The sequence below is a fragment of the Anoplophora glabripennis genome, unplaced genomic scaffold (genome assembly GCF_000390285.2).
Source record: "Anoplophora glabripennis isolate ALB-LARVAE unplaced genomic scaffold, Agla_2.0 scaffold309, whole genome shotgun sequence".
NCBI lineage: Eukaryota > Metazoa > Arthropoda > Insecta > Coleoptera > Cerambycidae > Anoplophora > Anoplophora glabripennis.
Window position 1 is genome coordinate 53,023 of NW_019416391.1, and position 26,504 is coordinate 79,526.

Sequence of the window (26,504 nt, forward strand, 5' to 3'; positions counted from 1 at the left end):
AAAGGGTAATTACCATATCTTGACAGATTCGCATTATTTACTACAAAAAATAAAATAAAATTGTAGTCATTATGAGTAAACAAGTTAATTAAAATCGTCGACAAACCTTTGTGATATTTCTTTTTTACTACAGCACCGAGAAGATTAAAATATACCCACTTTTTAAAACCTCCATTAAAACTACAACACTTTTCTTGCAATTTTATTTGAAGCAACATTTCAGGTCCAAATCCTCTATAAAAAATAAACAAAATATTACCGCACTGAAATTAAAATGATATGATTAAACACTTATTTCTTTCCCCATCCCCACAACCCCTTAACGAAACCAGAAATTCCAGCCCCCTGTTTCTGCTTGGGCTGCCCCCCTTCCAACTTCTCCGTTAGATCAGGGAATTCGACAAAGTTAAGCGCCAAATCGTAAAACAAAGGCTTTGCGGGCACGGGTTCCATGGGAGGAGGCAAAGTGACAAGATTGGGATTCTTGGACAACAACTGGGGTTCTTCTCTGAATTCGTCCAACCTTTCGATAAGCGGCTTCTTGCTTTTATACGTCTTTTGAGGAACAGGAATGGCTTGGTCTTCTTGTTGATCTAATACGAAGTTAGCTTGGGCATTTACGGTGTCGATTTCGGCATTTTCCTTGACGTTGGAAAGCAGTTGTTTCAACTCGGCAATAAAATTACCTTAAAGTTAAAACAGGCGATATTTATTACGTTTTGATATTATACACTTTATTAATAAAAAATAGACCAAGATGTTAACTGTAACATCTTTGAGTGAAATTAACGGCACTTTAAGTATCTTATTTTCCATTTAGGAGTCTCTTTTTCAAGATAATGAAAATAAAAAGATTTTTAATAATAACTTTGTTGCTTTTTAAGATATTCAGTTCAGACGTTTATATCATGGGGACATATAGATAAAATTTAAAATTCGAACCACAATCACAAGCAAAGTGTAATATGGCTTTTTGTTACAATTCTTCAAATCATTTCAATATTTCAATTTAGACCAGGGGGGGTCTGTTGAAATATCCCACTTTTTGGATGTAAGAGGGGGCAAGCTAATTTTTGCTGAAATACAAAGTACAACTCACATAATAAAAGTGTAGATCCCTAGATCTGGGCGAGGCCCGGAACATTTTCAAAATTGCAAAAATGTTTAATTTTTCAAAAATACCTATTTTATCTGAGTTTTTTTTCTTCTATATTGAAACCTATACATTTTGGAAGAATATTGAAGAGGAAAAAAGTTTTAGAATTGAATTTTGCACAATATATACTTAAAGTTAAAAATATTTAAATTTATTACCGATGTTGCAAAATAGCAATAAAAAAGGCAAAATAATCAAGCTTTTTTGATAAAATTTTTTAAATTATTTTAAATATTACAAGAGTATTCTGATTTTGGTAAAAAAAACTTTAGAGTACAATAAAACAACACACCAAATTTAATTAAAATTGGTTCGATACTTTTCACATTATAATTTTTGTTAAAAAATAAAAAATTTCGAATTTTCAAAATGTTGCAGTCTCAAATAAAGCATCTATACCCGACGGCCAAAATTATAGAAAGTGATTAATCGCTAGCTCTTGGACTAGTAAGGGGGATGAAGCGTGCCGGGAACGAAAATCCATTGGCGTGTCTGCGTAAAAGGCAACAAGATATAGAAAATATTGAAAAAACATAATACAACATAACATCTAATATTTTTTACGGTTTGCTATAACCGGCACTTTGATCAATTTTAATTATTACAGCATTTTAAAACGTCCCAGTTGTGTTTTTTTAATTTATAAATTTATTATNAATTTTCAAAATGTTGCACAGTCACAAATAAAGCATCTAGATACTTGAAAATTTACAAAAATTATAATTTTAAAGTACTATTTTTTCTTAATTTTATCTGTATTTAACAAAAAAATTAATTCCCAAATAATTTATTTTTAATTTGTTTAAACAAATATTATTTAAATAATTGTAATAATTATAACTAAATACATTATATTCAGAGTGTTGAAATATATGTACTATACGTAAACAAATTTTTTCATTAAAAAGATGCAATAGCATAGGGTAAAATATAGGTACAGTATATTTAATGCATAATTAATAAACTTTGTTTATAACAAAATATGTGCAAATTAGATAGTTGGCATTACGATATCCAAATTCCTTGGCTCGCGAGACATCAGATTAAAAAGAAAAAGATCGAAATTGGTCCATTAGAAGCCCAGATGACATAATGCAATTTTTTTCGTACATTCGCATTTTGAACCTCCGAATTCAGTCTCAGAGCAAAAGCTCCCTCCCCCACTTTTCATGTTTTGAGTCACTTTTCGCACGTGCGAGCTATAGCTTTTCTGCTGATTTATCTATGTTGCCGATAACTTATGGATATGAAAATTTTTTCCAGCTTAGAACTCGGAAAAACGAAGCCATTGGATCAAAGATTATTGCTAAATTGTTTATAAATTAACGGTAAATGCCAATAAACTTCAACCGCTTATATTTCAAGAACTAATAAACGGAATTTAACTTTTTTTTTAAAGAAGCGTCATTCCGAGTACTTTAAAATTATAATTTAAAAAAAAACTAAATTGCAAATTGATAAATGCAATCTAATTGTTAAAAAATTAAAAAAAAAGAGTGTTAACTCTAAAAATTTACCGTGGCAGTCCTAATCAACCGATTTTAATTTTTCAAAACTCATTTGAAAGGTTAAGCGGTCTTTTCTATGTGAAAAAATTTTCAAGTATCAAGTATTGAGGCTGTGCAACATTTTGAAAATTCGAAAATTTGTTTCATAAAATTATTTTGTGAAAACTATCGAACCGATTTTAATGAAATTTGGTATGTTGTTTTATTATACTCTAAGTTTTTTCTCTAAAATCAGAATACCCTCGGAGCAATTAAAATATTTAAAAAAATTATCCAAAAAACTTGATTATTTTGCCTTTTCTTCATCAATTATTGCTATTTTGCAACATCGGTAATAAATTTAAACATTTTTAACTTACAGTATATTGTGCAAAATTCAATTCTAAAACTTCAATATTCTTCCAAAATGCTTAGGTACAAAGATATAAGTAAAAATAGGTATTTTAAAAAATGTTTTAAACATTTTTGCAATTTTGAAAATGTTCCGGACCTCGTCCAGATCTAGGGATCTACAATTTTATTATGTGAGTTGTACTAAAGGTAATCCAGAAAAAATTTGCTTGCCTCCTCTCACATTCACCTCAAAACAGATCCGCCCTGGTCTATTTCATGTTTAACAGCATGTAAAACTACTAAAAACAAGATCATTTTTCAAATTCATTATTTACAAAAATTCCAAAAAAATATCGAACTAGTAGATAGAATAGAAATTAATATATTTATAATGTACTAAAAACAGGAGAGCTAATAATAAAACATATATTTTTACGAACTTAATTTAATTAAAATGTGCTTCCAGATTATAAAAGTATATGCAGTTGAATGTCTTAAGAAACGTAATTATTAAAAATTGTTTTTAAATTTCAACTTTGTCACTTTGTAACCAAGAAGAGGCACATAAATGAAAAATAGCATGAATCACTATTTTTCGTTTAAAAAGTCCGTGGTTCATTGTACTTATTGCTGCTTTTTTAACATCTCGTGTACTGTATCATGTTTAAAAAAATATACTTTACCTTGATTTATTTTTTTAATGGCCTTATCCGAAGAATCGAACAAAACGACAGCCTCCTTCCAACGTTTCTGAGAAACGTGTGTCTTCGCCAAGTAATACGAACGTAAGGTTTTATACGCCTGCAACTGAAGTTCATAGTAATTTTGCGCATCTTTGTTATCCTTAATTGACTCATTCTGGGACAGTTCGGTAGTTTGCTGAATGTTAATATCAAGTAAACGGACGCAATCCTGCGGTTTGCGAGTCTGTTTTATTAACAGCAAGTTACGCTGAGAAGTGCGTTCTATACGGATAGACAACAGGTAAGATAAAAGTAACTGATCTTGTTTCTCCGTACGGGCACTATCTCTGGTCAAGGAAATAACATCACGCAAGTCGATGAATAAATTTTCCAAGATTTTTATCTTGGCCTGGTTGTCCTCGGCATGGTTCAAAGATTCGTCCAACCCTTCTATGCTTACTAAGAATAATCTAACTCTCTCTATTCTTACAGGGATTTTCATATTGAACCACTTAACTTCGTGTAAAATAGCAGCTGTTTTCTCTTTAGTTTGAGACACCAAAGCATCGAAATTTTCTAACACGCCTTGGCTGCGCAGCTCTAACAAATCAACAGCCTTTTCGTCGCCGATATTATAAGCGCAGTATCTAAGGCTTGGAGCTATTTCCTCAACTCTTTGTTTATAAGGGGCTTGATCTTCCTCTGGTAAAGCCGAGGCTAGCTTTTCATAGATCACCTGCGATTTTTTTAGGTTTTCTACTGCCTGTTGCCAAAGTTGAAGTTCAAATTGTAAAGAACCTTGAATCCAAGCAACATATGCTTGTGCCTCAAGGCGGGTACGAGCATCGCATCTTTCTTGCTGCAATAAAATTTAATGAGTTTTTTATTTGAGGTTATATGGGGAAATATTTACCTTGCATAATTCATCAAGTTGCATGGCATAGATGCATGCTTTTCTCAATTTTTGAACCAAATGGAATTTTTTTCTGGGTTCAGTGTTAGCTTCTTGACGTAACTGCATAGCGTAAGCCCAACACCTTTCAGACAATACCAGAGGTATATGCAAAAACCGCTCGTCTGCCTTTGGGCTGGCAATATGAGCTTCTGTGACATCCCGTTTCTTAAAATGCCTCCTGTCTCCTTGCGGTATTTTCAATACCTTCCTAAGTCTACTGACCCTTCTTGAACAATAACCTCTGTACCTCTGGTAATCCCCGTGTCTTAAACCGTGCTGTTGCTGGGCGTCTTTTATCAACTTTAAAACTGAAATGGGTAACAGATGTTTATGTTTTTGAGGTTACAAAGGGAATAACTTACTTTCTATGGAAAACTGCTTCATGGGTTCTGGGTCGGATTTCTGTTTCCCATTTGTGTCTTCAGGGGTAGGGTTTGGATTTGTTTCTTGAACACCCATTTTAAATTTTATTCGAGGGCATAAAAGACGTTCCTCTCCACGGATACACGAAATGTCAAGAATTGATCTTCTTCTTCTTCCATATTTTCATTGATCAATAGTAGGTCGCAAAGTATGGCGATTGTCAATCCAGTAGCGTTTTTTTTCCAAATAAAATACACTTAAACTCCGCCCCTTAGGACATTTCTCATGAAAAGATAAAATAAGATAAAGATAAAACGATAAAGTATGAATATTTAGGTACTGACCTAACCTAACCTGACTTGCTTAAATCGTTTTCTCCAAAATTTCACGCATATGCTTAGTTTGCAAACTCCCACCAATAAAGGCAGTTAAAAAAAAGAAATCACTGAAATGAAACTAATGTACTTCGATCTTCAGAAAGCAAAATATAATATTTAAATTAAGGATTTCCCAGATAAATAAAAATATTTTAACAAAAAAATTTATTTTGAAAATACAATTGTCTCCATTATCATCAGACAATAACCAGAATTTTTGCGTATTATATAACAATAGTAGGTATCTTATGCTGTGACAAAAATAAATTTAAAGAATTAGATGTAGTCATTATTTTACATGCAAATAAATACGTACCTACAACTTTTACATTATGAAACTTTATGAAGTGAAAACATGAAAATACTTAAACATTAGTATACAGAAATTAAATAATTAAAACCAAACTAGTTACAACACTGAAAAATATACAAAGTGCTCTGCTAAAGTGAATACAACAAAAACATTTCGTGTAAATATATATAAAATTGACCTCAAAAAGTGCATAAGGCATGTTAGTATAGATTCTTAGGCTATAGTGAATTTGTACTCAAACATTATTTATTTTACAGCGAATCACAGACTCACATTAACACTAACCATTAATGTCATCTAAGTTTTTAGTACGATAAGAAACCAACTAACGAAACACAAACGATAACAACCTAATTGAGACTCATCACGTAACGTAAAAGTAATTATTAGTAAAGTTAAAGTTCTTTGGAATAACAGGCAAGTGAAATAATAGACGTTTCAAAAGTAAAAATATCCGTATCCTAGTCTATATTAGTATAAAATACACTTACAGGATCGTGAAATACAGCAAATTTTGTTTAATATTTAAAGTTGGAATATCTTTTTTAGAGATGTGCCGCGGACATATCAGTTGATTTGATTCAGCTGGACATGTGAAAAGTTTACACATCGGACATCCTGAGGACTTCCAAGATTGAAAAGTTGTATGCGCATGCGTGGAGTTATTTGTTGCATTCATAATTCCCGCAAAAAATTTTTGAGGTTGGTACACGAATTTTGTTGATGTTGTTGGTAATTGTTTAACTGAAACTGACATTTTAAAAATATAACCTCTTTTATATGTCCCATATTTTATTATTTTTTGGCAAAGTTAACGATTAGCAAATGGTAATCAGTTGATTCTAAATTAAATATTTAATACACATAGTTTATAAATGGAGTATGACGCCAAAATCAACAGTTTGGTTATATTTTTCTGAATTGAGTAAAAATCAATATAAATGTAATTTCTGCTCAAAAACAATTTTTAAGAATTCCAGTAGGATGGAAAAACATTTCAATAAGTGTATTGGCTTTCCGAGGAAAATTAGAAACCAGTTTATAAAAAAGTCTAAAGATAGGTAATAAGTAAAATATATCGACACATATTCATTAGAATGGAAGTAATATTTTGCTTTGTGTACTCTCAAGGAGTGAACCTGTGAAAACATGACATCACTCAAAGGTGCCTTATTAGATTCAAGGTCAAAAGTATTTTTCCCGACATTTCATCGACATGTCCGTTAACACACTTTTCCAAAAAGTGCCCATCTCTAATTTTTTTTATGTGGCAGACAAAACCCATACATATTTGCTCATATTTCACAATCCTGTAAAAAAACAGTTAGTAGTTACCAGTACACGTCAAACAAAGTTATAATAATACTATAAATAAAATTAATTGTAAATCGTAAAACTAGTGTAGAAATATTTTGAAAAAATATTCTTTGTTAATTTTCGTAATTATTATGCTAAAAAATAAATGAGGTCGTTTGGTTTCTTACACAATTAATCTTCCGATTGAATAAAACTGTCACAACGCAACAATTTTTGTCGCTGATTAAAATGTTTACCAATTAAGTACGATGTTAGTAGTATTGCTATCAAAAACTCGTATAAAAAATTCACAACGGTTAAGATCTAAAATTGTAGAACACTCGATATAAATAGCCTAACACCGTGCATCCAAGTGATGCAACAACGCGCGATATAGAGAAAATGATATGTACAAATCTACAAATAAATTAATATACTATGAACACAGATACATATGCATGATTACGATGACTATATACACGTAGGCCAAGAAAATGCTGAGGATGACTGGACCGCTGACATTTTTAACGAATTGCAAGAATTTTTTTAAGTCCAAAACATATATTTTTGTTACAAGAAAGCTGGAGAACCAGTCACAGTTGGGAATAAAAATACTAGACGGCAACTCGCTTATACAATTCCCATTTCTAGTACTTTCGTTTGATTCGTCGTCCAACTATATTTTATATAAACAAAGGAAATATAAAGAATTATTAGAATAAACGACAGTTACCCACAGATTTACAACCGACTTGAACCTACTCCTAAAAAATCAAAGCATTGATTATCAGGAGGCGATCAGTCTTTCTTTTTCAATGACATTATCAAAAACAAATTTGTAATTTTGTAAATTATTTTGACCATTTGAGAATTAAACCGTACCTAATACGAAATTTAGCAATTGTTAAAAACCCGATTCATAACCAAATCGAGATCAATTCCGCGACCCGATACAAAACAAATTAAGTTGCTTCTTGACTTAACTTGCCGTGCACCCTAAACCTATACAAGCATGTGTAGTTAGGATTTCCGTGGTTAGAAATAATCCTTATTTCGACAATCTCAAACACGTGTCCCTCACTCTGAACGGGGAAGAACTGTAAAGGTTCTTTGTCGTAGTTGTAAACGTAAGTTCCGAGAAGCACGGGTTCCTTATCGTTTTCACTAGTAAATCCATAAACTTCAAAGTCCTTGGGTGCCGAGTCGATTTTTCCGTCGGGCACTAAGAGCTTGCTTATGTGTTCCAAGGAAAAGGCCTCCACCTGTACTCGGTTCGATAACCTTATAACGACAAACCCCGGGAAGTTCTGGAAGGCCCAGCACTCACCCGGGCTTATACTGGGCGTTATGATCGTCCTTGGAGAATTCACAGGGTACCACAGAGGAATACCTAGCACCGACACTACTGCTTTACCGTAGTGGTAGTTTTCCGTACACCTAGTCGTTAAAATCTGCCCGCCCATCGTTTCCATTGCATAATCGACTAGTCCCGTTCGGTCGGCGTCATATATAGCCAGAGTGCTCTTCACAATCTCCTTTATACGATCCTCGGAAACGGATCCTAGCGAAACGTCACGTTTAGAAATATGGACGTCAGATTTTAAGTTCTCGTTCAACTCCAGGGTTATTTTCTTAGTGACGGCATCCATGATTATCCTGCTGTTCTCCGCTATCAAATCGTCGTATTTAGAATTCAAATTGCGCGTTAAATTGATTAACTGTAATTCTAAATCTTGTTTAGCAACGAACATTGTGTGCAAATAATCGTTGAGACCTTTTTGGTTCTTGAGAAACTCTGCATCGTTTAAGAGGTTGCCTAGGATTCTATTTACGTAACTCTCGATGTTGATTATAGGCTTCCTACAACACCGGTTCAACTGGTACGTGAAGTGAGCCGAAGTTAGAGCGTTTTCTGCTTTAAAGTCAGCTAAAAGCTTCTTTAGATCCTCCTGACGATTTTTTTCTATGTCCAACATGTCTCGCTTCACTCTCTGGATCTCTTCCCTTAAATTATCTATAACCCCTTGTTGACTATTCAAGAAATCCAAATTAATATTGGCGTTTTCCTTATTCACGTTTATGCTGTTGTAATTGTTGACGATCGCCTGAAAGCTTGGATTGTGCACTATTTTTTGAACTACGTCTTCAGTATTGAACTGCTCGCTTATGTCAATCGAGTTTTTCAAGGACCTTGATATCGCTTCTAGTTGTTCCGACGATAATCCCGCTGCAATCTCGTTAGCTTTCGGAGGTTCCAAGTAAATCTTTTCAGTGATTTTTATAATTTTTTCTTCAACGGCTTGTTTATCAACGTGAGCGTCGTCTTGGTGCCGGGTAAGCTCTTCTTGTAAATCAGCTTCTATTTTTGTAGCAACTGGAACGTGGGTGGCGGTAGAGTTGAAATAAGCTCCATACAAGGTACTTCCGAGGCTGGACAACAGCCACCAACCTGAAATTCATCACAAAGTTATACACTTAAAGACAAACGGCTAAAACACAATGTATTAGTCAAGTTAATGAAAGAGAAGCAAATAGAGCAAAAAAACAAAAGGGAATTAGCAGAAAACAAAGTTAATGAATCTCTTTAAGTGTATAACCCTTGCCACTTCTGAACCACCTTTTCTGTAAAACGACTCAAAAGGGGAGAAAGCAAAAAATGTTTGTGTTATGAGCAAATTTTATTAATTTATTAAATTCTAGAACAATATAACTTCATAAATAAGAAATACAATCACCGATTAAAAACAATGTATAATAAATGCAATAAATAAAAAGTCTACATAAAAATGATTAGTACATTTGTTAAAACCACACTATATAATATAAATATGATAAAAAATTACTCCTATGCAAGTATAGAGGGCGTTTATAGATACTACATTTAAAGTGTTAGTATTTTAGTGATACACAAAAAAATGAAAAAAACATGGAATATTGGCTTTGTAACAAGAATTGAGATCCTTTTATTATTTTAATTGAGCCTGTCTTAAGTTCCTTATTTTTATTATTAGTCCCGTTAATAAATTTACACCTAAGTAGTCTTTTAATTTGTACTTGTGGAATATTCATGCATACACAGAATATTCCAAAACTGAACGACAATGCCAGTAAATCACAATCCTTGAAAATTTAGATCAAACCGACAAAAACTTTAGAAAAATACAATAAAGCCATTTTCTTAAAAAAACTTCCTTCGAGAACGATTTGTACTTTTCCCTCTATACTCTATTTACTCTATAAACGACAACCTACGTAATCCATGATATGAAAGAGGTACAATCCACAAGAGGCAAAGATTAATAGCGCATATACGACTGTAAAGCTTGTTACGGTGATTGTGACTTGGTGAAGTTTAGATATTTGTAGGTCGAGCTAACGAGCGAGCTAATATAATCGGAGGCGATACGTCCGCAATAAGGGTGGCAGGAAGGGGCAAGGGAGATGCCACTAGCCAACAACACGTGCAAACCTGAAAGACACGCATAGTTATAGGTGACACTAAAGTTATAAGAAACATGTACTTGTACTTGAAAAATTAAGCGATTACTGCTAGACAGATGTCGTACAAAATATTAAATGTATAATTATTTTATAAGTTACTTGCAATATTTCACAAATAAAACTTTATGAACATGTAAGAAACTTATACTTTTACTTTTAAATTGGAGAAAAACTAATCAGATTTCAATTATAATGATCTTTGGGTAAAAATAATAGGACTTTTCTTATAGCATTTTTCATTTATGCGCCTTTCTTTACAGAGTGTATGTTACAATATAAAAGTCAAATTTTGTTAATAAGCCTGTTTTTTTTTTAAAGATTTTGCAAGACTTATCTATCCTGTAGTTGCACAATTTTGTATGATTTTGATGCAACAAATTTTTGCTCACGCCTCTTCAAACGTTTTGTATTTAGGTGAAGTGCTCATTACCTTTATTTTATTCTGGTGACTAGTGTCGCACTAGGCGACACAAATTTTTTAAATAATGATATTCTTTGAAACAACTACTCTGCAGGCTATAGCCCTGTCCAGCTTTGAATTACAACTACGAGTAATAGCTAAATCATTTGTTGGTCATGTGACCTATGACTTCTGAAAACTAATAAATTCAAAATCAGTTTTTGTCTAGTGATTCCGCTGATGGATGAACTTAGCCGTTTATTAGATGTTGATGGTGTAATTCAATACTGAACGAGGCTGAAGCCTGCAGAATAGTTGTTTCCAATTATATCATTATATGTTAAAAATATATTGACCAACTCACTGTTGTTGTTTCTTGCCAAATTAAATTTACAATTCGAGTTTTTTTTAAATCTTCAGTGGCTACTTCAAAACCCTTTCCTCTGTTCACATTTTTCAATCAAAATTACACAAAAAACATGCAAAATTTCAATAAAAATTGGATATTTAACAAAAATATTTTTTAAATTGTAACTATTACATCTCGCATTTTCAAAAAGAGCTACATAAAAACGGCATGATGAAAATCCTATTATTGTCACCCAAAGGATCTGTGGCCTAATTTTTTTCGAAGATAAGAAAATGTTTTTATCAAATTTGAAAATTGAGAATTACACCATTTTTATCTTATTATTAGTAAGCACATTGCAATTTAAAGCATAATGAATTTACAAATATATGTCTGTTAATTAATATTACTTGATAGATCCCCAGACTTTAATGGCACAAAAGGTTATCAAATCCAATAATGGACGGGTGAGAAAAATTACACTCATTTGCACAACGGTTTAAAACAGTTATTGGCACAGATAAAGTTATTTTTAACTTAATCTCGGCAGTAATTATGGTGATATAGATTTTGCATAAAAAGTGATTGAAAATATTCAAATAAAATAAAACAAATTTTTGCTTTACCAGAGCAGCAAATACAAGATTTAAGTCTATGATAAGTAAACTTTATTTACCCTGTCACTGAATTTTGAATTATTTAATTTTATATTGAATTCCCAACTTTTATTTTACAAATACAAAGTATTAAATAATTTTGATAATATCTTTTAGAGAATTTCATAATTTCAGACTATTTTACATGTGCAATAATAATTTTTTTGGAAAAAGAATTTAAAAAATTGTATAACGCAGATTTCTTGTGAATTAAAACTTTATATACAGGGTGTCACAATTGATGGATGTACACACCATTATTAGTGCAAATAAGAAACAAATGAAGATTTTTTTTTTCTTAAACTCTGGGAATGTGTATACAGGGAGTCAGGCTTACATACGATATAAGCCTGTAACTTTTGGCCGATTTCAATCAGCTGTTTTGACATAAAAAAAAACGTCCTAGTTGGCCGTATATTACATTAATAAAGCAGCATCACAGATAGTTTTTTTACCCTACATTCTAAAAGAAAATTTTGAAATCGGCCAAAAAATAAAGAAGTTGCAGGTTTGTATCACATTTAAACACAATACCCTGTATATGGTTACTATAACTTAATCATATTAGCAATTTTTTTTTCTGAAATTTAACAATACAGCCCTTAAAATACCCCCAATTTCTATAAAGATCTTTAAATTTAAATATGAATTTGATATATTTTTATATATTTCAATTATTTTGTTATTTTTTTTTTTAAATATTCTATATATCAACTGCATTTGTTTTTTATTTACTATGTCGACGCCTGTTGGGACACGCTACAGGATGTAACTTTAAGTGGGGGTCAAATTTTTAAGGGTAAAAGTACTTGTTCCCCCAGAATATTGATCTGAAATATAACGGGACGTTGAATAAGTTCTCGCTGCTTCCCAACAGAAGAACTGCAAGCATGTAATTTAAGATAGTAACGCACATATAAAGAAGTACTATAAGCTAGCTTGAAATTCGCCAAAGTTATAAAAGATTTTTGCAAGATATAACATGCATTTTTGTTAAATATCTGATTTAATGATATATTTATACTGAAAACATAGCAAATCTTGATGGATTTATATATCCACTTAAAAGATATAGCAAACACTTAAAGAAGTCACTCGGTTTGGCGAGCAATCAGTTTTTTGGCAATCTCGGGTGCTTCTGAGCCGGCGGAAGAGCATTCTCTTAAGAAAATAGTTGCGTATTATTTTACATGATCTGAGTGATGAAAATGTTAACTCGTTGCTTGCAAAAAGCGTAGTCCCTCACAATATGATGTTTTCTTAAGTTTGGTATCTGGGTTATGCACAGTACGAAGGAGATATCCAGATATTAGTGAGTATCTATTCCTATACGAAAAGAAGCAGATTCGCATACTTAAATATACTCGCTATTAAGATTCGCTACAAAAATTAATTTATTTGCGAATTTAAAAATAAATAAAAAAACGCTAAAAAATATAAAATTTAAAATAAAATTGAAAAAAAAAACAAGAAATAATAAAAAAAATTATAAAAATAACAAAACAAGAAAACTTAATCTTACATCCAAATTCAAAGTCCTTCGGATACAAGGTTTAGAGAATCTATCGAGATTTTGTAAGTCTCCAGTATAAAAAACCAATTAATTGAATATTTCAGCAAAAATTCAGATTTTTTGTAAAATTGGCAATACCTCATTAAAACAAAGTGTTTGGTAAAATCTAATGGTAGATTCATAAAGAACGAAAGATTTTACATAGGAAATGGTACACTTTGCATATTTGAGAATCTTGAACACAATGAACGAGTGTGCCGAGAATGTTGGATTCATCTTGCCGTGAACAAGTCAACTAACAGGTTCGACTTGTCAGATCTCCAAAACAAAAACTATGCTCCAGCTATTATTTAGACCACTTTTGAACTGAATTCATGAGGTCGACAAAACAGACGAAATTTTGGGTCACTCTTTGTGGTGTTTCCAAACGTCAAAGGTAGCCCTCGTACAAACATGACCCCCCTTTCAAAGTTACGTCCTAGGTAAAGTTCATATATATGATTGTTATGTGACGGGAAAGACATGGGTTAAATTTCAAGTTGTAAAATCTGACTAAATCAACAAACTATCTTAAGAAATTCAAGTAAATCCGACAAAACTTGTTGCAAAAAATAAACTTTAAAAGCTGTCCAGCTGTTCATATATTTTTATAAATTTGTTCAATTTCTAAGCATCTATTTGAAAAATAAATCATCAAGAACACAACATAGTGAAACAAATAATAAACTTACCCCCAAACAGCAGCAGCGGCAGCAGACACAACGCCGCGAGTCTCGCCATCTTATTGCCTCGTCCCGTCTTCAACAACAACCAAGTATCCAGCAGCATTACCCTGCTGGTGAACTTGTGCAACTTGGCAAACCACGACGTTTGCACCTCGTAGCCATAGTAGAACACAGTGAAAATAGAGGTAAAAATCCGCACCACAGATCTTGTGAATCGCCTCCATCTGCTGACGGTGTAGGACTTCTTCTCGTAGATCTCATAGTCGCTATCGTAATTGTTATTGAATAATTGCCGGGGACGGGCAGAGTACAGGTCGGCGTACCAGCTCTTGTGGTCTGACCGTGATTGTGATTGTGATTCGGATACGGTGTCTGTGTTGGTCTCTTTGTTCATGAAATCTGTCTGGGACAGAGAGCTGTCGGAACTGTGGACAGAGTGGATGGTTTTACGGGACATGTTTGGCATGGCAACGATGCCAGGCGCTAACTCTACTCTGTCCTTGGAGTGATGGGAATACGTCCAGTCTGTCTTTGGGTATACACTGAAAAGATGGGGAAAACACATAAGGATCTTTTTTAAATATTTGTTCGCCTTGCGGTTATTTAATTTCAAATTTAAAGTAAAGGCATTGATTCAATCGTAATGAACTTTTATTGCAATCTACTTTGTTTTAAAATACCATAAAAAAGACCCGATCATAAGAAACAATGAACAATTACCAAAATTTCCTAGCTATCTCAAAAAAAAAGAAAACATTGACATTCAGAAACAAAACAAATTGAGATATATCTGATAAGACATATTAATATTATGGGTTAAATGTTTAAAGTAAATTTATGCATAATTTTAATAAAAAAAAATTGATGAATTTGCTTAAGTAAATAATTTGTATAAATACCAGGAAGTTAATAAAATGAGCACACAGCACTTATTATGAGTGCTTCAAACACTGGATCCTGATTTGGATTAAAAAACAACTGCCAGGATTTTTTCCTTTTTTTTGTTATGAATAAAAAGTTATTTTTTATTAAAATATATTTCAAAGTGTATTTAAATGAAATATCCTGGCTTATAATATAAATATCTTCGTACTACAAACAGTAGGTATTCAAAATTAAAGAATGTATCCTTTAGATACAAATAAAATATTTCAATTAAACAATAAATTAGTCATAAATATTTGAGGATATGTAATTTTGACAGCCTCTTTTATTTTTTTTTTTTGAGATTAAGTATCGATAAACGCGAAAAGCTACTCATATAATCGCTTCTATTTTTGAATATAATGTTGTTGTAATGATATAATAATAAGATAAAAACTTGATAACATATGTTGTTAACGACAAAGTATTAACTCAATTTATACTATATAAATATTAGACAATTTTATATCAACATTTGCTTACTTTATCAGATCAGTCAATAGGGTGCTAACTAAAGTGGCTTTGATAAAAATAATATTTAAAGTGGATGTACATAATTCCTAGAAACTTTATTTTAATTATTTGAACAAGTACTTAGTTTAAATAAATGTTAAGGGCATGTGTCATTCCTAAATTAAAATGAAATAAAATTTTTCTTAACATAAATAATTTTGAAATCAAAAATAAATTAAACAAACTGAATTTGATTATTTGCTCCATGACAGATATATTTAATAGAGGTGCACAAAATCTTTCTAATAACATTCAACCACAACCACAAGCATAATCAGCATCGATACAAATATTTCCTATACCAAGTGTGTTACTTAACATTATTACTGTTTTTTTTTTTTAGACCCTAAGACATTTAAATCAAGATAGTCATGCAGGAAAAGAAGAAATTTTTCGATCCAATAATACAATGCCGAGTGCATCCTTATACAGGGTGTCCCGAAATTAATGCAACAAAATTTGATCATAGATTTTTAAGACAAATTTAGGAGACCCGTATTTTTTCTTTTTGCCAAGTGGCCCCTTTTTCAGAATTACAGCCCCCTGAAATTTGTCCCTAAGAATAGTCTTTTTTATAACTCCGTTGTACGAGAATCACTAAATTTGGTACATAGGGGTTTTATGACATGTGGAATCTGATAGTACTACGCTTTTTGGTGGGGCACCTACTTAAGACACTTTTTCGTGCGCCCCCTTGTCTTTGGAACCAAAAAATTTGGTCGCAAATTTGAATTTGTCAAATTTAAAAAAATTTATTACATTTTCTTTAATAACTCTCGACTACTTTGAGTTCAATTCATGAAATTTTGTATGCGGAGGTTTCTTGGGACGGGAAATTCAAATTTTATGGACGATTGGCTGTATCTCCCAGAGCGTCACAAGCGACCATTAGGATCCTTTTAAATCGCTTCAACTTTTTTGTGTCACGAAGTACGTCATAAAATTTGAATTTTCCTCCCTATGCAAAATTTCATGAATTGAACTAATTTTTTTAATTTGACATCCTGTATATCCTAAACGAAACGTTTCCAGACCTAAGATCATAGGAAATTTTTTGCTTAAAATTAAATGTAGAATAACAAACTGAAATATGAACGTCTTCTCCTGAAACACCTTGTGTATAAAATCCATTAAAATAAAAATACTTGAAATGATAATTATATAAAAAAATTAGTCCATTGTAACAAAACAAAATGAAACAATGAAAAAATATTGGAGATTTGTTTAAAACTTAAAATATATTCACGCTTAAACCAAAAGATGTACAACAATTTGGTTTACTTAAATACGTCGAATCTTTGATAAAAAATTGATTCAAAACTTGCTTCAAAATCAAATAAAAATAACTGACAAATAATTTATTTACAGAGCATGCAAACAGGAAAACAACAATATCATCTACAAGGTATATGAAGATAAAAAAATGTGTTAATGTGAAGTTCAACCCCTGGTTATTTTCCATCTAGGGTAAAAACTGACATTTCTTTTGGTTTCAAAGGAAACACTAGTGGAAATGTTAAGTGACTGTATATGCTGATAATGTTTAACGACAACCACAGTCAACAGAAATAGATTTCCTGTACCTCCTAATATAGTACAAATAGGTATATTTTCCATAAACTATTTTGCAGAGTGTACACCGATTTACATAATAGAAAAATAAGAAAATACTCACTCCCAATATCGTCCTGATTTCTTATACAAATTTAAAGCCGACACCTCATTAGTGCCATTGGCGGCGGCTCTGGCATCTTCTATGAGTTGGTTTCGCTCATTCTGACTTATGGTCCTCGTCGAACTAACCTCGTTCTCACCATCCTCTGAGGAATAGTCTGAGGTTTTGTACAATTTTCGGACATTCCTCTCAGAACGAGCGGATCGTCTCACTGGCCTAGCGTAAGATGTAAATTCATCTGTAGAACTCGTGGCGTTATCATTCGTCCTGGATAGATAAGATAAAATTTGCATGGCATTTTTGTTACATCCTTACATCTTTAGAAATATGTAAACAAAACCAAGATCATATTTATTGATCAAACAGTATAAGCTGAATTCGATTTATGTAGACAAATAATGAGACAAAAACTGGAAAACTGATTTTGTTTACTTTGTAAAGTAATTTCAAATAAACTAGAAGATATATTAGATGTTTTTAAAATACATACTATTAAGTACATATATAATTTGTTAAAATCTGGACATGATTTCCTGAATTAAATAATTGAACAGAGTATGTTGAAAGAACATGATGCAAATGATAAATGTAAATTAGTATTTCTAAAGATAAAGTTCAAGGTGTCACCATTCATAAATATTATTCAGCATTTACTTTATGATCTTTTACTAGTGAAATTTGTGTTAAACAAATAATACACTAGCAAACTAATAAATTATTTATAAAGGTAAGTATATTTCTAATAAACACACACTCATTTTGTGTTTTAGTTTAGAATATCCACAAAATTCTAAATTGCTTATTAAATTTATGAATTTATTTGAATAATTTTAATCAAGATTTTCATTAAACATAGGACAGAAATGAATTTAGCTAACTTTATGAATAGCTGCACTTAAATTTAATGAACTGTGTGATAGAAGACCTTTTAAAACATCTCTTCCAGTGGCACTTAGGTATCAAAATTAGATCTTCAACATTTCTGTTCTATTTATAAATCCAAATAATTCTGAGGAGTTTAAAATTTCGTACCTACTAAAAGAACAGTTAACTATCTATAATCTAGACTAAGAGATTGTCAAACGAAAAACACATTTTCTAAATTCTTCCATTTTACTTCTTCATTTTTTAAAGTTATAAATACATTGAATTAGTGAAATAGAAGAAGTGTTATAAAAATTACCATGAAATTAACATAAGTTAAATTTAAAAATTCCAAAACAACGTTGAAAAATATTTATAACTTTTTATGATTATATTAAACAGTTTTAGGGCTAGAAGTTGTTTACTTTTACAGTTTTAAATTACAGGGTGTCCTAAAATTAATGTATCAAAATTTGGTCACAGATCCTTAAGACAAATTTAGGGAACCCGTATTTTTTATTTTTGCCAAGTGGCCCGCTTGTTTGGAGTTACAGCCCTCTGAAATCTGCCCCTAAGAATAATCTTATTCTTATATCTCAGAACCCTGTTGTACGAGAATCACTAAATTTGGTACACAGGGATTTTATGAAGTGGAATCTGATGGCGCTACGCTTTTTGGTTGGGAACTCCCTTAAGACAATTTTTCGTGGGCCACCTTGTCTTGGGAGCCAAAAAAGTTTGGTTACATATTTAAAATTCTTAAAAATTATTAGTCCGCTAGAAAGCCATTAAATTTAGAAACTTTTTTGTCTCTTTATACTTCGTAAAATGCCATGTTTTCGAGAAAAATGTTGAAATGTAATCAAATGTATATCGTCATTCGCCATTTTCCTCAAAAATATTGCGTTTCACGAAAAAAATATCATGACAAAAAAGTTTCTAAATTAAGTGGCTTTCTAGCTAACTGATAATTTTTAAGAAATTCAAATTTGCAACCAAATTTTTTTTGGTTCCAAAGACAAGGGGGCTCACGAAAAAGTGTCTTAAGGGGGTTCCCTGACAAAAAGCATATCACTATCAGATTCTACATGTCATAAAATCCCTGTGTACCAAATTTAGTGATTCAATGATTTATCGTACAACAGGGTTCTGAGATATAAAAAAGACGACTATTCTTAGGGTCAGATTTCAGGGGGCTGTAACTTCAAAAGAGAGGGCCATTTGGCAAAAAGAAAAAATACGGGTCCCCTAAATTTGTCTTAAGAATCTATGACCTAATTTTGTTGCATTAATTTTGGGACACCCTGTATTAACAGAATTTTAACAGCATAGCAAACCATAATTATATTATGTTAATTTGAGATTCATTTGAAGACAAAAGACAAGGTCAACAGAGTTAATCAGGATTGTTATTATTTAATTTGTCGTTTCAATGTCAATTTAAATAGAATTTCAAATCAATATGCATACAATTAGATTTTCGACGATAGCATTAAATCGTCTGATTAAGGTATAAACCTTTTATTCTAATCTCCTATTGTAGTAACATTACATGTATACTGAATAAGTGCTATACAGGATGTGCCAAAAATAAGTGTCAAAATTTAATCACATACTATTTCACTCGGCAAAAACAGCTAGTTTTGTATCACAGTGTTTTTCAAAATCGTACATATTTGTCCAGTACTTTTCCCTCGTTAAACGAACAGAAACAAGCCGCCAGGATTAAAGAAATGTCTATGTAACGTATGTGAATGATTTATGCAATGATTCACTATCTTAAGTTTTTAACTAAACTCCGTGTCAAATGAAGAAAAACGAAGTGGTATTAACAGTTGTGATTGTGCATCATGCCACGTTTTACATGTTAGCTTACAGTGAATCCCATAGGAACTCTGCTAAGTCTCATAGAACATTTGTTCATGTTGTTCAGGGACTTCGAATCATAGATCATTTAAAAGTGAACTCTATAGTCATGGCTGACAGTTAAGTACTTAATCGTATTGCCAACATTGAAGATTAATTTTTGGTGAATGTAGAAAATAATTCTGGAGCTAGAACTCATAGACTGATTTACAGTACAATGTATCAAAAAATTTGGAGGATTTCAAAATATAAGAGATACTCACACTATCTACAAAAAGTTCAGTTCTTACACTTCTTCAGTATTTTTTTGTTTATTATTCAGTCAAATAAGCATTTCAATTAGGTAATGCTCCAGTGGCAGTTAACAAATTAAAATTTTGGCACTTATTTTTTTATATAACAATTTTACTTAATATAAACTTTAGCCTATTAAACGATTGACAGGAAATATTGAAGGCAATACAAACCTGTCTCGTTAATATCAGGTATGCAGGTGAAAAACTTGATATGGTAAAATGGTTTAATATGAAATGGATATTCTTAATAAAAACATAATTATAGATACTAGTGTCCAATTTAAAACGAAAGCAGTTTTTTTGTTAATTTTGGATCACAATTACATTTTAAACATTTAAGTGACGTTTTAGATACAATTTTGGGTCACCTGGTATAGTTGGTTGCTTCTATCATCATACCTGTATAGTTGGTTGCCTAGGTCTTAAATTAAATGAAAAATACATATTCCAATATGTATAAAATGTCTGCAACTGATCTTAAAATACCTATTAAAAATAACTATAAAATTCAGAAATTTTTACTAGCTCTTAAATACAATATCATGATAAGAGATTAAATTTTAAGTAAACTCTATGTATTGGCGATATATATTAATTAATCTTGTATTGGCGATATATATTAATTAATTTAAATTTTGTGGGAAACATTTTTTATAGTAAAATAAATGTCAAAAAATGTTAAGTAGTTATTATTACTTCACTTACCTAACAGTAGTTGTTCTTCTCGTGGTCCTTGTAACGGTCTTCTCCACATGATTTCCTCTTTCGATAAGTTCTTTATCGAAGCTCTCAATCTGTGTAAATGGAGTCTTGGATCTGGACCTACTGGATCTCAACTCCATCGCGTCCAGATTAAATTAAAGTCAAAAACTAACACATTTACTCATGCAACTAGCCGTATACGAATCTCTTTGATTTTATTTCAAACTACAAGAATAAACTCTCCCCTATGTTTAGAGAGTAAAAATAACGCGCGACGCGCTTTCAGTACTTATTCTATTTTTGTACTAAAATAACCGTCGGTTTTGGTCGTTTATTTACTTCATTCGTAACGCCCACAAATGACGAATAATGGTGTTTAGGTTTATTATAAACAATTATGGAGGAAAATGTTTAATCTAACCTTAAATAATTGTACACGCAGCTCACTGGCTAATCACTAATCAGGATGAAGTTGCATTTTTCATTTAAAATCCGTTCACGACTCACTGATACTGTAAAAATATATAAACACTTAACACGTAGAAAATCCGCTAGAAAAACATTACGTGAACGCGAACATAAAGTGAATATGACGTCATATGTATATATAAAGGTTTTCTAATTTTCAGAATCTTCAAAATAGGCCGTATGTAAAGCGCAAATAAGGACGAAAATGTACGAAAAGTGTGTCGTCACATTTTATGCATTTAATTATAAAGGCTGTGTCAGATTAAGTACCTACGACATATATTTAGTTGTAGGTAAGTTAACTAATCGATATAAATAATGGAGTAGCTACAAGGTCATTTATTTTAAGAAACAAAACCGACCCATTTTTAAGCAGGACAAGTTTAAAATAAAAATATAAATATATGAACAGGCTATACTAAAAAAACTCTGCAACTGACTTTATTTCTATATTTCATTTTCTGAAGCTCACTGAAGAAAGAGATAAAAGATACCTACATATTCAATAAATTTCTTAAATAAAGAAGGATAGGATGATACTCTTTAAAAGTGCAGTGTGCACATTTCTCCATATTGTCAAATTGCATGGAAATAGGTACATACATATATTTAGATTTAAATTCTTAAGAAATGAAGTTCATCGTCTAATATTTTTAATTAGTAGGGTTATTAGAAATTGGTAGAGAATTAGTGTTATCAATTATTAATTTATTTTTTCAGTATACATTATGTATTATGACAATTAAGTTAGGTACACATTTTATATGATTTTGTTTAAAGGTTGACGTTAAAATAAGAAAATAACAAAACATACAAATTTTCTTATTTTTTAGTAACAATTAACTAAATATTTTGTTCTAGGTAATGATTCACTCTTGTTTATTTGAATAATGGAATGGAAGGACATTTTAAAATAAGTGTTTTAAAAAATAAGAGATTCTTTGACTACTAAACATACACACAAAGAGTATTACTGGTTGCATAATATATATTACAGTTTAAATAAATGTCCAATAATGCATTTTAAATATATTTTTGTGTTTAAAAACAAAACAAAAATATTAATAATATTAATAAGTTAATACAAGAAAGGTACGATACAAAAGTAAAAGAAATCTCACATGCTAGAAGTTAATCCAAAATAACCGTGAAGCACTTTTTGTTACGTAATTAATAACATTTTAAGAAATTACGAAAATGTAAATAAATCATAAATTAAAACTAAAATATGTATCTAGGCACGAGATTATATTATTAATTAAGTGACAATATAAATAACTTAACAATAACTTCTAACCAATATCCGCAGTAATTCTTTTTGCTGCTTTGATAATAATGGCCAGAATTCCGATTCCAGATCAATTAAACCAGTAGTGTCCAATGACTGGCATATAGTTACCAAGGACTGTAGTAAGAGAAACATATTATCAGTCATTTTACAAGCTGAAATAAAATTTATTAGCAAAAATGATCAGGGCTATACATAAATGTAAGTAGAAATATGGTAATTCATCTATAAAAATAAAATTGAAAGTACCTTTTAGGCTTGTATCATTTTTGTCTCCCCATGTATATTTTTCTAGTATTTTTGCCAGGTTTGCAGACAATTTTTGGGGACTGGGACGTAGAATTAACAATAAGAAAACACAATATATTTCACATTTTAGCAATGTTTCACACCTAGAGCCATTTATTGGTAACTGTTTTAATAACCTGAACATTTCTAAATATGTTTCGAGAGCAGCCAAATAATCTCCTAAGATAGAAAAGAACGTCAAAAAACAAAGTTGAAGATATAAAAGGAATAAGTACCAGTACCTCTATCCACAAAATGAGATGCCATAAGTTCTAAACAGTATATATTCGTGTCTGATCTGCCTTCTGATAGTTCTATAGCATTTTCTAAATAACTCTGGATATATTCGGTCCTATCTATCTTTTTCAAAAATTCAGTTAGTTCTAAATTTAATCCTATCGGAATGCTACAATTATCAGGAAATCTGCTTGAAGCATGAGTGTAACAACTGAGACCTGCCTAATAAATAAAATACCACTAAAGGTGTATACACAGAAACATTTTTATAAAAGAGTTAAATCTACCTGTAAGTTCTCTCCAGATACACTACTACAACCTAAATTAAAATCATTCTCTTCTGCTTTTAAAAACTGCCTTCCTGACTGTACTAAGCAAGAAGTCTCTCCTGTATTATTAGATAAAGACCCTTCACATCTAGCAGCCGCAATCCAACACAATCCGGCATATGCCGGCAGTTCTAAAGTTTCACATTGTTTCGCTAAAGAAACGAATGATTCACACGCTTCAGTTACATTCGGTTTTCTCAAAAATCTCCTAAAAAGTACATTTTAGTACACATTTACATTTATTTAACAACTAGATCACTTTTTTAGCTTAATGGAAATATTTCGGTATTGATCCAAGATTTCGCTTCCAGTCGTTTCGCTCATGTTTTCTTTATATTCATTAAATTATTATCCAGGAATCTTCTGTAGTGAATAATAAAACTAGTCAAGACCCCCAGACCAATTCAAAACCAAAATTTAATATTGTCTTAATTTTTAATTTGACTGACATTTAACTTAACCTAAGTTTCTCATAAGCAAGTACGAAACTTTGAACATTTGGACTACTGCAAATATGAACTATTGATTAGGCTGCGTTTGTGTAACACTGCGTTCGGAATCTAGAATTAAGATTATCATTATTTACTCTGAGAGTTAATAAAGTTTTTTGCTCATTTATTTGCTGTGTTCTTGAATTTTGATAAAACTATAGATACGGGTATAAACTGAAATATATTCTCACACGTTTGCTGATTTGGTTTGATTTTAATATTATACAAAAGTAAAATACTGCGTACATAAATATATGTTTATTTTAAAAGCCATAACCATAATTAATTTAAGTGACACCATAAAAATAATAAAAAAACAATTATTACTATTTTAGGTCTATATTGTTTAGGTAAACATCTCATGGTAGGAAATAGTTCTGAAAAATAAAAAAATCATTTTTAACATTTCTCAACGTAAATAGCGTAGAATAAACGATACATCTATTTAGCCATTAGTGACTATTTATAAGTGATGATACTTACTGAGGGATTGTCATCGTATATACACTTCGCAATTTCCATAGAAGCCACACATCTATCACTGGGTGTTTTTACAGCATCTTTACAATTCTTGAGGGTGGCACTACCTGGGCCAGCAACGCTGGCAGGAGCATTTGCAGCAAGAGCTTTGATACCATTTTCCCAGTCGAACGTATTTTCTTTAGTTAACTAAAATGTACCTAATATTGTAACTGCTGGATTCATAATAACGAACTTTCATGACCTTACCAATTTGTAAGTGCTCAGTATGCAAAGAAGGTAGCACTAAAATAGGCAGAAACATTAGTTACAAATTACTGTATTTCATTATTGCTATAACTACTGAGTTACTAAAATTAAAAATATTTTATACACGAAGACATGGGAGTAACTATAATTTTTGCTTGGGGTGTAGGCCGTGCACACCCCTGCCCTCCTAGCTACGCCCATGCACAAGGATTACTTCAGCTTATTCTCTAATCTAAAAGAACTCGCCTGTTCTGGGTATAACTTGTGCATGTAAATGCTATAAATTTTTATAATCTGCTTATCATCCAAAATATATTTTCAATAAAAATATGTACCTGAGCATTTCTGTCACCATTAAAGTCTCCTTTTTGCATAGCGTCTATTTGTTCTAAATGTTGAAAATATTAGATTATTAAAAAAACAGATATATGTATATCACTTACCACTTGTTGGTTTGGCTTTATTCTGGCAAGTGTTCCGCATGAGCTTCTTAGCAGCATTTAACTGTTTCTCTGTCATCTAAAATTCGAGTGCCGCTAAAAAAATACGAAATACGACTAGAGCTAAGAAGTAGCTTACCGCTGAATATACATAGGGTGCGGCAAGACATGAACACAAAAGAAAAAAACAAAATTTCATTATTCACTACAACAATACAAATATGATCTGTCTGTGTCTTGAAAAATCCACCTCATTTATATATTGCAAGGATCTATGATAGTAATTTTATTAATCTCAATAATAAATTAAAGAACATTAAATTTCATTCACAAACGAATTATTAATTATACATTATTTTTTTGAGGCAAGGTTAAATTAAATAGCTAAAGGCATCGTGATGTTTAAAGGAAATCATATAGGAATAAAGGAAACGGTAATAATTAATTATTAAATTGTCAGATAAAAATGTTGTCTCAATGAAGAGGTTACCTACTATTTACATAATTTATATATGTGGGTAATTGCATCTCTATAAAATTTATTGTGATTGCGACAGGAAGTCGAAGTGCAGGATATTTTTGGATATTCAGTAGATAGTTGAGTAATTTTTAAAGTTGTAGAATATTTAAATGTTTACTATATTATTATAATGATTGGTATTAATGCAACTCATATTCTACATTAAGTATTTAAAAGACAGATTGTGAATTTTATCTTGCATTGTGATGGCTTTTCCTGCACGTTTCTACCGTTAAAGTTGTAAGCAGCTAAAATACACATCGTTTGTTAAAAAGGTAGGAGAACAATTAGTTAGATACATTACTTTAAAGGTATTAAATTAATGCAAATTGATTATAAAAATGTAACAATCCTCAAAATGCAGAAATATATTAATTAAATTATAGTGGCTGATTTTTTGTTGGTCTTTGTCGAAAGGAATAAGAGACAATTTCTTTGAATGAATGTAATATTAACGATTTAAAATATCAAATATGTTCTTTTTATTTATTTAATTTGAAAAGAAATTAATTTAAAAGTCTGAAAGTAAAAGTATAAAAGATAATAATAAAAAGATGTATGACGAAAAGAAATGTTTTCATCACTGAAACTTTTGTCCACAATGTCGATGGTACAATATGTTGGAAATTGTTAATCAGATATTTAAAATAAAAAAAATCCAGTATAGAGAAAAGGAACAAAGACATATACAAAACAGTTTAATAAAAAAATAACAACATAGTAAATACATTGCCTGAGAGAAATCG

At 31.1% G+C, this 26,504-nt stretch overlaps 4 protein-coding genes across 5 annotated transcripts; all 4 read right to left on the reverse strand.

Annotated features, from left to right (window-relative positions):
- Positions 1-188: 188 nt before the first annotated feature.
- Positions 189-5,160, reverse strand: LOC108908563 (signal recognition particle subunit SRP68). The gene is made up of 4 exons (XM_018712630.1): positions 4,998-5,160; positions 4,594-4,943; positions 3,681-4,539; positions 189-686 (listed from the first exon to the last, which is right to left on the reverse strand). The coding sequence occupies exons 1-4, from the start codon at positions 5,092-5,094 to the stop codon at positions 292-294; spliced, it is 1,701 nt and encodes a 566-aa protein (XP_018568146.1). The 5' UTR covers positions 5,095-5,160; the 3' UTR covers positions 189-291.
- Positions 5,161-5,525: 365 nt separating this feature from the next.
- On the reverse strand, positions 5,526-21,665 carry LOC108908572 (sun domain-containing protein 1). 2 transcript variants are annotated; one of them, XM_018712645.2, is made up of 5 exons: positions 21,390-21,665; positions 20,972-21,136; positions 17,241-17,507; positions 14,135-14,670; positions 5,526-9,433 (listed from the first exon to the last, which is right to left on the reverse strand). In XM_018712645.2, the coding sequence occupies exons 2-5, from the start codon at positions 21,106-21,108 to the stop codon at positions 7,947-7,949; spliced, it is 2,427 nt and encodes an 808-aa protein (XP_018568161.1). In that variant the 5' UTR covers positions 21,109-21,136; positions 21,390-21,665; the 3' UTR covers positions 5,526-7,946. The 2 variants fall into 2 exon arrangements, with proteins under 2 accessions (XP_018568161.1, XP_023310177.1); XM_023454409.1 differs by having other exon boundaries at positions 20,972-21,665.
- Positions 21,666-22,537: 872 nt separating this feature from the next.
- On the reverse strand, positions 22,538-24,048 carry LOC108908566 (factor VIII intron 22 protein-like). The gene is made up of 5 exons (XM_018712633.1): positions 23,838-24,048; positions 23,537-23,786; positions 23,255-23,471; positions 22,974-23,192; positions 22,538-22,879 (listed from the first exon to the last, which is right to left on the reverse strand). The coding sequence occupies exons 1-5, from the start codon at positions 23,900-23,902 to the stop codon at positions 22,716-22,718; spliced, it is 915 nt and encodes a 304-aa protein (XP_018568149.1). The 5' UTR covers positions 23,903-24,048; the 3' UTR covers positions 22,538-22,715.
- Positions 24,049-24,355: 307 nt separating this feature from the next.
- LOC108908568 (general odorant-binding protein 72-like) lies at positions 24,356-25,489 on the reverse strand. The gene is made up of 6 exons (XM_018712635.1): positions 25,378-25,489; positions 25,242-25,317; positions 25,134-25,186; positions 24,799-24,834; positions 24,553-24,738; positions 24,356-24,446 (listed from the first exon to the last, which is right to left on the reverse strand). The coding sequence occupies exons 1-6, from the start codon at positions 25,435-25,437 to the stop codon at positions 24,429-24,431; spliced, it is 429 nt and encodes a 142-aa protein (XP_018568151.1). The 5' UTR covers positions 25,438-25,489; the 3' UTR covers positions 24,356-24,428.
- Positions 25,490-26,504: the final 1,015 nt, after the last annotated feature.